This window comes from Gopherus evgoodei, chromosome 1 (genome assembly GCF_007399415.2).
Source record: "Gopherus evgoodei ecotype Sinaloan lineage chromosome 1, rGopEvg1_v1.p, whole genome shotgun sequence".
Classification (NCBI taxonomy): Eukaryota; Metazoa; Chordata; order Testudines; family Testudinidae; genus Gopherus; species Gopherus evgoodei.
The window spans coordinates 34,958,174-34,970,801 of record NC_044322.1 but is presented as its reverse complement, the minus strand read 5'-3'; the positions used below and the strand labels follow the sequence as shown (position 1 = coordinate 34,970,801).

General features: G+C 42.9%; 1 protein-coding gene across 2 annotated transcripts in view; it reads left to right on the top strand.

Moving 5' to 3' along the window:
* The window catches only part of ARHGAP20 (Rho GTPase activating protein 20), a 109,002-nt gene that overhangs the window by 72,653 nt on the left and 23,721 nt on the right, over positions 1–12,628 (top strand). For both annotated transcript variants that reach the window (XM_030561278.1, XM_030561286.1), the window contains 5 exons: positions 1,159–1,200; positions 2,747–2,831; positions 7,196–7,273; positions 9,981–10,047; positions 11,925–12,113. In XM_030561278.1, the coding sequence (XP_030417138.1) occupies positions 1,159–1,200; positions 2,747–2,831; positions 7,196–7,273; positions 9,981–10,047; positions 11,925–12,113 (461 nt within the window). The remainder of the gene's footprint in view (positions 1–1,158; positions 1,201–2,746; positions 2,832–7,195; positions 7,274–9,980; positions 10,048–11,924; positions 12,114–12,628) is intronic.

Genomic DNA, 12,628 nt, shown 5'->3' with positions numbered 1-12,628 from the left:
TTGACCAGGGATTATAGTTCCCTAACAATCAACACCAAAAATGTGGAGAACTGATTTGAAGAAGCAGCAGTGGGAAAAATCTTATCTTTTCTTCTGCTAGGCCAGGATTTGGATCAAGAAAGTTTGAAGTAAAATTAGGTTAGGCTTCTTATTACTGTAATTATCCTAATAAAAGAACAATCATACATATAACTGGATAGCTTAGTACCCTTCAAAGTGTATGGCTGAGATAAAAGTTAAAAAATCTTGTGTAAAATGGGTCCTCAGTCCTCACTGGGGCCTTTTAAGTACTAGCCTACTGCAAACGATTAATAAGCCAAAGCATCAGAATGGGAGGAGCTTCACCAATCTTTATACCAGCAATACCCGTAAACTCAGGAACTAAACACCTAAGTGTAAAGTTATCCCGTTTTTTGTTTGCATTTTAACAGCCTGTAGCTTAGGAGCCTAATCTTGTTTCCATTGACTTCATTGGCAGAACTTTAACTTCTGTGGTGAAAAACTGAACACTAGGACTTTACCCCAATCAGATCGTATTTTTTCAATTTGCAAGGAATGAAGTATTCACTGAAAGTTGCAAATCATGTCAGTAGTTGTCAAGAGCTCCCCTGAGACAGTTTCCCCATGAAGTAGGCTCACTTCAGGTTTACAGAAAATAAATTAACACTGAACTCAAAATAGCTACCTGGCCATTAAAGATTATTATTTGATGTGGACTTTCACAGAGATCCAGAGCACATACTGTCAAGGTTAGACCCCTGACTGGTTACTTGAGTTAGAGAGAGTGAGCCTTTTTTGTCTTGGCTTCACCCAGAATTGGTCCCTACTAGATGTAATTAGTCCTTTTAATCTGTCTGCTTGGCCCTGATTGGCCTCTGCCTTCTCCTGGCACCAGAGGACCAACTCTGTGTGGGTCTCTCTAAGCAACCTTTGGAGCTCTAAACTCACTGCTCTCCCCTTCCAGCAGGACAACTCCTTAGGACAGGGGCCGGCTCTAGGGCTCAGCAAGAGCCTGGTCACTCTGTCACAACAGTTCTTTAACACTTGCTTGTTCGTGGATATGCCAGTGAATCTATATGCTCGTCCATCTTGGTTCTTTCTTTGGCACTTGCATGCTGGCTAACTTTTATATTTGTCACTGTTTTATAATACTTGCAGTTCCCCAGAGCAGAAGGAAAAGTGGCTCTCTTCCTTGCAAAGGTACTTTATTTTCCTACTTTTATAATACTCATAGAAGAAATAGATAAGATTCATTCACTCACCTAAACTATCTGTTGCTAATGCAGGATTGTTCCCTATAGTGGACTTTCTAGAAAGAATGGGCAAAATCCATTTTTCAAAACCTAATCAGTCAAGGGAGATTTTTGGGGAGGCTTGAGTACATGGATCTGGTTTTGTCCCATTTCAAATAGAGATGGGCAGAAACCTCATTGGCTGGAATTTTGTATTCCAGAGTCAAAGTTCTGGGAGTTCAGATCTGTGTCTGTTTGTCTGGATCCCCAGACTTCATGGGTTGAGAGTGGATCAATCATGCTTACTTGGAATTATTTAGACTTCCCACTTTTTTTGTCCAGTTGTTTTAAGTGTTCTAAACAATGGGGCTTCAACCATCTCCCTTAGGAGACTATTTTACAGCCTAATGCATCTCGGTGATGGGAAGCTTCTGCTGGTATTTGGTGTAATTTTACCCATTCTTAATTTCATCCCATTCCCCTTAGTGATGTCACCATGTATCGTCCTCAAATACAGCTGCTCTCCTTCCTTGCTATTTACACCCTAGTCATCCGTATAGGCAGTTGTCAGTGGTCCCAGGTAGTCACTGGATTATCCTATAATGATGACGATTTAATATACCAGTCAACAGGTTTATCCTCACTTGTTAGGGTAGTTTCCTCCTTTGAGCTGGATCTCTCCCTCCCACAGCAAAACCCATGAGAGAAAGAAAGCTGCACAAAGGAGTCCCCTGTGAGGATTGTCCTGACCGGTTGGAAATAGACCACACGGTCCCACCAGTGCCATTGGAGTGGAGGCCGTGTACCACTACGTGGCTGGCTGTGTGCCACTAGCTGCTCTGGCCCTGGTCCCTGGCAGTGAGGCTCCAGTGGGGGCTGTGTTACCAGGACCTCTTCTACCCACAGATGATCCCCAGGACCCTCCTAGGGGGGGATCCCTGCCATGGAGGGGGCTTTGCGGAAAAGGTAGTGCAGCCCTGGGATGCATATTTTCCTATTGGGGAATCTCCATAAGGTGGGGGGAGGGGTATTCCCAGATCCATGGGGCAGCCTCCAGATGATCTGGGGCAAGGAGAGGGCAATGGTGTGGAGATGACCGAGACCCCACTTCTGTCCAGAAGAGAGGGAGACTTGTGCAGGGATTTCCTTCGTATGCAAATCTGGGGGAAATGATTAGGCCCTTTGCTAGCAGAAGGATGCTTTTTATTTTAATGGGCTGCCCAAAAAGCGAACCATTGTGAAAGCAGCATTTAGGTTTCAGAAGGGCTTTAAACCTTGCTCGTCTATTGCTCATACTGGTTTCCACCACCTATCAGCTTTATTCATGCAAAAGTGTAATATTTTATTGGAAACCCTGGTCAGTATCCATACACCATCGATGCATCATTTCCCTCTAAGATCTTTGTGCATATGATAACCTTGCAATCACAGCTATTATTTGGGTTACTAAATAAAAATATTACCAATTTTGTTAATAACAATGAAAATGGTGTGGTCTTTGCTTGTTTTGTTAGTCAAATCAAAGAAGAGAAAGAAAAAGACTATCCCAAGAGCATTCCACTGAAGATCATTGCGAAGGATGTCGGAAATTGTGCATATGTAAGTGTTTCTGTGCTGAAAAAGGGGACTAAGGCTTAATCGCAAAAGACCTGAGTGATGCTGAGCACACACAATTCCCAGTGACGTCAGTGGGAGTTTTAGGACCCCAGCCCCTCTCAGGATCCAGCCCACTATAACAGCTTGGGCCATGGTGAATAATAAGCTGAATGAGTGTGGTGCTGTGGCCAAAAGGAATAATGTGACCTTTGGATGAATAAACAGGAGGATCTCAAGTAGGGAGGTTGTTTTTACCTTTGTATTTGCCATGGATGCCTCCATATCTGGAATTCTGTCCTCAGTTCTAGTGCCCGCAATTCAAGGAGGATGTTGATAAATTGAAGAGGGTTCAGAGAACAGAACAGCCACAAGAATGATTAAAGGATTGGAATGTAAGAATGGCCATACTGGATCAGACCAATGGTCCATCTGGCCCAGTATCCTGGCTAGATCCCAGTATCAGTGGCCAATGCCAGGTGCTCCATAGGGAATGAACAGAACAGGTAATCACTGAGAGATCCATCCACTGTTATCTGCTCCCAGCTTCTGGCAAACATCCCTGCCCATCCTGGCTAATAGCCACATGGACCTATCCTCTGTGAACTTATCTAATACTTTTTTGAACCTTGTTATAGTTTTGGCCTTCACAACATCCCTTGACAGCAAGTTCCACAGGTTGACTACATGTTGTGTTTTTTTTTAAAGCTGCTGCCTATTAATTTCATTGAGTGAGCCCCAGTTCTTGTGTTATGTGAAGGGGTAAACAACATTTCCTTATTCACTTTCTCCACACCAGTTAAGATTTTATAGACTTCTATCATATCCCCTCTTAGTCGTGTCTTGTCCAAGCTGAAAAGTCCGTCTTTTTAATCTCTCCTTATATGGAAGCTGTTCCATACCCCTGTCATTTTTGTTGCCCTTCTCCTGTACCATTTCCAATTCTAATTCTAATATATCTTTTTTTTAATGGGGTGGCCAGATCAGCACACAGTATTCAAGATGTGGACGTGTCACGGATTTATATAGAGACATTATGATATTTTCTGTCTTATTATCTAATGCTTCCTAACATTCTGTTACCTTTTTTTGACTGCCGCTGCACATTGAGTGGATGTTTTCAGCAAACTATCCACAGTGATCTCCCTCTTGAGTGGTAACAGCTAATTTAGACTCTATCGTTTTGCATGTATAGTTGGGATTGTTTTCCAGTGTGCATTACTTTGCATTTATTATGATTTTAAGGAAAATGTGCCTTATAACAGGGCTTCTCAAACTTCATTGCACTGAAGCCTGAGTACCACTGCCCAGGATAGGTGGGCCCAAGCTTCGGTGGTAATTCGCCGGCGGGGGGTCCTTCCGCTCCGGAGTGGAAGGACCCTCCGCCGACAAAGACCAGGAGCGGAGGAAGCTCCGGAGGCCTGGGCCCCGCAAGAGTTTTCCGGGCCCCCCGGAGCAAGTGAAGGACCCTGCTCCAGGGGCCCCAAAAAACTCTCGTGGGGGCCCCTGCGGGGCCAGGGCCTGGGGCAAATTGCCCCTCTTGCCGCCCCCACCCGTGGGCGGCCCTGGACGCTCTTACGACATGTCCTGGTTTTACTCTCAGACCTGACCTAGATACAAAGTTGTACTGGTTCATCTGAAAGGGTGATTTGTATACTGATTTAGCTAAACTGGTGTGATTTGGTTTGTGAACACTGTCAAATCAATTTAAATCTGGCTCGCATCAGCTTAACCAGGATCAGTGTTCACATCACTCCTCGCCAGTACCCAGCCCAAGCCGGGGAAACTAATGAAATCAGCGGGCCCAAATTCAGTGGTTAATCCTGGTCACGCGCCACCTGAGGCACATCGTGCATACGCTAAGAAGACGACCTGTATCGATACATTTTCAGGAAAAAAACTAAATTGATACAACAAATGTTAAGCCAATATAAGAATGTCCACATAGGGCGCTGCACCATTTTAACTCCGTTTTTACCCAGTTTAAGTTGAACAAGTGCACTTTCTGTATGTAGACAAGCCCTCTAAAAAACACTAGCATCCATAGATCATCCATCCATCCTGTCTGTTTTTATCCTCTCCCCTCTAAATGCTGCTTTAAAAATCTGTGTTTTATGTTCAAGAGCCTAAAAGACAATTGCTGAGGCATTTTATGTCTTGTAGAAAGTCCCTTAAAGAGACTTTTCTGTCAGAAGGGGCAATCTGCAGTTGTTAGAATGTTATATCTGAATAAGTCCAACCACAGAGTGTTCCTCCTTTCATGGGAAATCATTAAGAGCACAACAGCTAGAATTACTGGATCCCTAAACACAATGTTAATAAACAGTGATGCAAACAGTGGCAGTTTGGGTGGAAGGAAGTGAATCAAGCTGTGCTCAGATATTTCTGAAGAGAAGTCTGTAAATCTTTTATGTACATTCAGAGTGGGGCAGTAGATAGTCCTGGAAATGAAATATAGCAGTCTAGATATTATCAGTAATGAAGCAAAGGCATATCGATGGAAACTTCATAATCTAAATACCTCTTATGATGCTACAGTCTCTTATGTACTAAAGCAGCTGGGGATCCTAGGGAATTGTTTCATTTTGTGGGAGGAGGGACATGCAGCATAAAAACATTTTATTATATTCTAGCCCAAAGCAAAATTTATGCAAATGTGTTGACCTGCTCCTGAGTGCCAGATGCCATTGATTTGGGGAAATGTTAATTTTTTTATGGTATGAGCATTCAGATATGTCCTGAAGCAAATATACAGTATTCTCACTGCTTTACTTTGATTGCCATGGCAGCTTGTTACTATCAGGCTTATACAGAAGGACGTTCCAGATCTTTTGTTTAAGGCAAAACATCATGGGCTTGTTTTACCTAGAAATGTTGTGTCCAGTTTAAAATTGATATGCTGTATGTGTCAGCAGGGTCTAGCAAACTGATTCTGGGCAAGGAGTCAAGAGTTCAAATCCCGGGTTTGACACCTACTTTTGCTGTGACACTGGACCTCTGTGTCTCCTTTCCCCCCATCTGTAAAATGGGGTCAGTAACACTTATCTACCTCCCAGCGATGTTGAGAATGAATTAGGTCATGCTCGTACGTGTGTTTGAAATGTAGTGCTCTGAGTAAGGCTACATCTGCTCTAGAAGTGCTAAAGAGGCACAGCTGCACAGCTTCTGGTAAAGACTCTCTAAGGTGACGAGAGAGAGCTCTCCTGTCAGCTTAATTACTCCACCTCCCATGAGAAGCAGTAACTATGTTGGTGGGAGAAGCTCTCCTGCTGACGTAGCCCTGTCTATACTGGTCCGAGTGTCGTAAGTTATACCGAAGTAATTTCTAGTGCAGATAAAGTCTAAGAATTTTTTTGGTTGGAGCTGGGGAAGAGGCAAGTGCATAAAGATTGATTGGAATGGGCTGGAGGGAGGACATGAAGGTAAGATTAGAAACCATGTATCATGGCAATGTAAAAAATAAGACCCGTAATTGAGGATGTTCCCCTCAAGACGTCAGGAATAATATTGATGCCCGACAGTCAGTGGTACTGGTGTTGCAAGATCATTCCAGGAAGAACAGCTTCCAGAAAGCAGGACTTGCAGGAATGACTAATCAAGACACAGTAGTGCATACGGAAGAGGGACTTCAAGATGGTCAGAGTGCTCAGCTCATCCCCTGTGTCAAACCAATGTCCTGTTTCTATTCATTATACACACCTGAATAGTATGTTTCATATTGTTTATCAGTAAGTTTGGAGGATGTTATGGAGGTAAAAATACAACTGGATTAGAGATTCCTGAGATGAAGCAGTTCTACTATCAAACAGAATTTGGCTTTGATGCATATACATGGGAAGTGGTGACAGGCAGAGATGTGAATGTTACTGTTACTATCCTCTCTGGCTAGAACTGCAGTAGAAAAGTGAATTATTAAATGTTAATACACTGACGATTTGTTTCATTGAACACACTCACTTTATCCATTCTGAAGTGTTCCATTCTTTCCAAAGACCCTTCTCATATCTATATGTCCCTGCATTAACTCACCTTTTATTTGTCTTGTGCAGAGGGAAAGTGCGGTTCTTAGTGGCTGTTTCAGCTGTGTGTTGCAGGGGTCCCAACCACAAAATCATAACCACCCTGCCCTTCCCATATTGGTGTTTGGAAAGTGGGCCTGGGGCCAGGTATGGACAGGTCTGAGGGCTTGTTCTTATGCACAAAAAGCATATATTGTTTATTAGCCATCATCTTACCCGAGTCTCTTGCACAGTTTTTTTTCAGCACTGTAATTTACCACTATTCTCGTGCGAAAGTCGTTGGGAGGCTGTTCTTGGCAAACACTGTAGTCTAGAATGCCAATTTTCCCTTCCCCTTTTTTCTCTCCACAGTCAAAAACGCTCACTGTAACCAATGCTGATACAGCGAATGATGTGATTCTCACAGCCCTGCAACAGCTGGGGATTAACGTAAGTCCTTGCAATCAGATTTGATGACTCTATTTATTTATTTATTTATTTATTTATTTATTTATTTATTTTTAAATAATTATCAAATCTTTACTTTTACCCAGATTGAAGACATTGGCACCAATTACATCGGTTACCATAAAAGCCCAGTGATTCTTAACTGCTATGGAGGCACATGTTAGTATAGTGCTTGTCATCCACGGATCACCAAATGCATTATAGCTATTGAGAGAGTCTCCCAATACCCCTGTGAGAGAGACCTCACATTCGTGCTGGTTATTAAATTTATTTCACAGGTGGGTGAGCTGAGGTGATCACAAGTTTAGAGCTCCATACAACTCCTGTTGAAGACTGAAACTCACCTTGGGAGCTGGCTCTTGCCTCATTACCTGAGCTTTAGCCCTGGCTTAATGTATCAGTTTGAGCAGGAAAAGAATGAAAATCTCTCTGGATGATTAGGACTCTTGGTTGCTGTACTACTCTTCTAAGTAAGACAGCACAGATTTTCTCTGCATCGTGGTGGCCTCGCAGCTGTTTTATTATGAGCATATCACACACCAGCAATCATCTGAGACTAGCTTAAAAAGAAAACACACAAGCCCCATCCAGTAATTGTTTCTGTTAGATAAGTGTCTTTTCCTTACATAACATGACACACAGGAACAAGCATCTGAAAAGCAGGGGGAAGGATATTTCAGTGGCAATTAAAGGAAATAAATTTCCTATCTTGTGTGAATAATGATGCTATTACTGTGCCTGACTTTGCTGCATTTTGTGTAGTGTACTTTTTTCTGGGAAAACCACAGCTAATTCCTGCAAAGTGTCATTGTTCAGTTAGTCTAAACTGACTCAACCTCAAGGGGTTCTCATCCTTTTTACTTTGAGTCCCCCCACCCCTCAACATGCTGTAAAAACTCCATGGCCAGCCTGTGCCACAACTGGTTTTCTGTATATAAATGCCAGGGCCGGCATTAGGGGCTACCAGGCAGGCCAGTTGCCTGGGGCCCCATGCCACAGGGGCCCCCACAAAGCTACATTGCTCAAGCTTCAGCTTCATCCCCGAGTGGCGGGGCTCAGGGCCCTGGACTTCGGCCCTATGTGGCAGGGCTTTGTCTTTCAGCCCTGGGCCCCAGCAAGTCTAATGCTGGCCCTGCTTGGCGACCCCCCTGAAACCTGCTCATGGCCCCCTAGGAGGCCCCGGATCCCTGGTTGACAACCACTGGTCTAAACTATCAAGCTGGTCAGGAAAGGGGGTTGGAAGGTTCCTTCAAATTTTGAGTTCCTAATGTTTCAGTAACACCAGGACTGTCACAACTGTGCAAGCAAATGGCCTTGTATTGCCTACAGGGGCAGCATTTGTGATTGGGAAGGGCAGTCAGTCCCTCAAAACTGAGTTCACCAGCCCCTCCCCCTCCACTATGTCTCCTTCCTATATATTTTACAAAGAAAAAGTAAATATTTTTTGTGCTATTCAGCTATATGTCTCCAGAGTGTCTCTCTCTTTTCCTTCTTCCACATGCGAACTAGCTTGGCAGCAGTGCTGATGTGGCCCAGAAAGCTGTACTTCTGTCAGTCACAGTGAAAGTGGCTACAGCTTTCTGGGGTGGATCCAGACTATTATAAGTGGGTGCAGGAGGTGGTAAATCTATTTTGAAGAAGATTGGACTCTGTCGTAAATCTAAATAAAGTACCAAGTGGGTATCTGCCAGGTTTCTATAGCCAGGACACTCTCTCTGCTTAAGAATGCTGTAGCACAGGGGTCGCCAACTTTTTGCATGCATGATCCCATTTTGAGCCTTACTGTTTCCTGTGGCCCCTGACAGCAATGAAGTAACATAGTGGCTAAGGAATCCAAGGACTTTACACATTAAGTATGTTATTTAATGCTCTCTGATGTGACACATGGGCTTGTGTGTTGTGACACAGCTTTTCAACGTCTGGTGGCATGGTAGAAGTTGCACATTTAATCTCCGATGTGACATCAATGGTTGATCAATACCGAGACTTGATGGACACAAGTGCCCTGAATCCAACTTCACACAATTATATGCTTGCAAATGGCACCATCAGTTTCAAGTAGGGGGACCAGTCAGCAAATGTGAAAAATTGGGACAGGAGGTGGGGGGTAATAAGAGCCTATATAAGAAAAAGACCCTAAAATCAGGACATCTGGTCACCCTAGTTTCAAGGCGCATGTTGAGAGTGCAGGATATTCATTCTTGACAATGAACCAGAACTCTGGGAGAGAAAGTTGGGCATATGTTCTTCGCAAGAATCGATCATAGGAAATTTTGATGAGCAGTTTGATTTCAGCTGCTGGCAATTCCGTGGCATCAGGCTTGCACTGAAAGGGGCTTCACACCCAATCATATTTTATCACCTCCAACTCAGGATAAACTGTCTCCCCTCTTATCCGGCTACTGTGTAGAGAGAATTGCCAGTCTGTGAACTGTGAGTCTGAAAGAGGCCACTAGAAATGGAGGACTCCAAGCAGTCAGTCGTGCTGCTTGGAGCTAGTCCTTAACACCTCATATTGAACAATATAATAATGCAAATAATTCATAAGTTTGGATGTTCTATTTGGGAATTATAGGAGTAGTCACCCTCTGGAGAGTCCCCTTGCTCATAGTCTCAAGGCGCAGACTCATATTACTGTAAGAAACTTAATACATTCCTCTCCTAATGGCTGGTCATTTTGATTTTAAAGGGCTCTGAAAAAGACTATCAGCTGTGGGTGAATTCAGGAAAAGAAGATGCTCCTTACCCACTTATTGGTGAGTTTTTGGGATGGATTTGTTTTACATCATTAACTGTCATATTAAAAATGTGGTTTCCTATTTTTAATACTTTCCTGTCCTATGGGTTTGCCTGTCTTAAGGACGACCTGAGACACAGTTGAGTTCTTTGATATTTTTTTTCAGAGAGCTCTCCTGTGTTGTACCCTCTTAGCAACTGGAAAGTACCATTTCTTTCTCCCTGAGATTTATTTTACATTTTCTAAACCTTGATCTAGCCCCTCTAATCACAAACCACCTCTCTCTCATAGAACCAACCTGCTTTGTCGTGTTTTCTCCTATATTGCCATAGCATATGTACAGTGTTCTCAGGCTCAGCAGATTGCTGGGGAATGGGTTTGTTAATGTACTTATGTCCTCTCTGCTGGCTGGCTTTCCCCGTTTGCAGGAGTAGAACAAAATATTGGGTGTTTTGGTTTAAACAACCCCTCACTGGTTTACACCAAAGCTCCAAGGTGTTTTGATTGAGGAGATTAGTTCTGGCCCATCTCTCATTTAATTCAAGAACTGATCCCCTTTCTATTTTTGAGAACCTTCCCTCCTTGGAACGTCGCATTGCTTACGCTTCATAACATTCTGCAGGCGAACAGAAACAGGGAACAAGAACAATGTGCAGGTTTTTCCCATTCTCCTCTCTCAAACCTAACTGCAGCTAAATCATAGCATTCCTTCTCAGAGCAGCCTTAACTACAAATGCTTTACTGGCATCAGGCAACATTCATATTTATAAAATGTCCTAAGGTGTGCACCTTATAGACAATGTAAACTGTTTTGTCTTTGAAACATACCAGATTTTCATTCAGCATATTGAACGTAGTTTAGTTCAGACATAACCGCTGATGTGGCTTTATTTACCGGATCATAGAATGTAGAGATGGAAAAGATCTGTCAGTTCATTGAATCTCTCCTTCTGAAAGTACAGAATATAATCCTTTCAATAGAAGACCTATTGGATGTTAAACTGATACTACACTTGATATTAACCCAAAAGTTTACTTGGAGAGGTTAAGGGCCCAGTTTTTATCTCAAATTCTGCCTGCTGGTGTGCATCTAACTGCAAGTGTTTCAGCTTTGTTCTGCCTATCATCCTTAATCAAGATTGCATCCACAAACAGATTTCAGGTTACCTCTGGTCTACATACGCTTACACCAATTTACTTAATTCATTTTAGCATCACACCTTCAGTTCAACTTCTGCGTGTGTAGACAAGCCCTGAGGTAGTTTTCTAGTGGAGTGTTTGTATAATTACACCAAAATGAATAGATACTGAATAGTCACCGAAGACTTTAATTGAGCATGGATGACCAGTTTCAGTTAACTGTGTGATTAACATTTCCTTCCTATTTCAACATCCTACAGGAAGTGGAATTGTCCCCTTTGCCTGCACTGATGGATGGCCCAGTTACCAAGGCCAGGGAGGAGAGATCACTTTCATGTTGAATCTAACGCTTTTTGTGTGTTTAGCAAATAATGGCTACCAGGACTTTCATTTCTTGCCAGCTCCATGTGGAAAACCAGTACCTAGATTTTTCTGCAGAGAAAATAAAGCAATAAAAAGAATAAACACTGGATTCCAAAATTGTCAGTTGTAATTTTTTGCTGGGCATTTGCACAATGTGACTAACAAAATTGCCCGAATTTTCTTGTACTCACTGTAACTTTGACTACAGTGGAGTCAAAGATGACTTATGCCAACAGAAATGAGAGGAGAATCAGAGTAGCTTTATCCCTAGGTTACCAGGAGATAGAGAGTTGCAAGCCAGTGTACAAGAATCTGCTTTTTCTCTAAAGTAGATTGAATTTTGCTGGTCCCCAGTCAGTCCGAAATAGATTTTTTTTATTTCTCCTTGAGTAGGACATGAATATCCCTTTGGAATTAAAATGAGCCACATTCGAGATGCTGTGCCCCAGACCCAGGAATTGAAAGACTATGCCTACCCTCTCGACCTTCATGGGTCCTTCTTAATGGAACAGCTGCCCCGGGAGCTGCAGTGCCAGTTTATACTGAAGCCAAGTCGTCTGGCTTTGTGCGAGCAACTGAATGGTAAGTTGCTCCCCTTACAGAGGCGTCATTCATTGAGAGAGTCTTCAGGTTCTCTCTCTGTTATAGAAAGCGGTCATGTGATGGGGGCACAAGATGTGGGGAAGAGGGTCCAGATATACGTTTCAACTATATGAGAAATTTTACACTAGAATTCTCTTATTTGAGTTCACTGTATTTTTTTACACTTTTTTTTTTTGAACCAGGTTAAGTTTTTATGAAACTGCCTATCAAATGGTTTTTCTGAAACCAACAAAGCAATGGCCAAATCTCCTCCAGGCAGCCTGTTCGCTTATTTTAACAGTTTATTTGCTGATCAGAAAAATCATGTCTCCACAGGCCTTGCTTTTCTATAATGAGGCTGGACAGTTTTGTGGTTAAGGCACTGGAGTGGGACTCACGAAATTTGGATTAAATTCCTGGCTATGCCCCCACAGTTTCTGTGTCTCATCAGACAAGCCCCTTAGTCCTTGATGCAGCAAGGTGCTAACTTTAAGCACCTATTTCAATGGGACGAC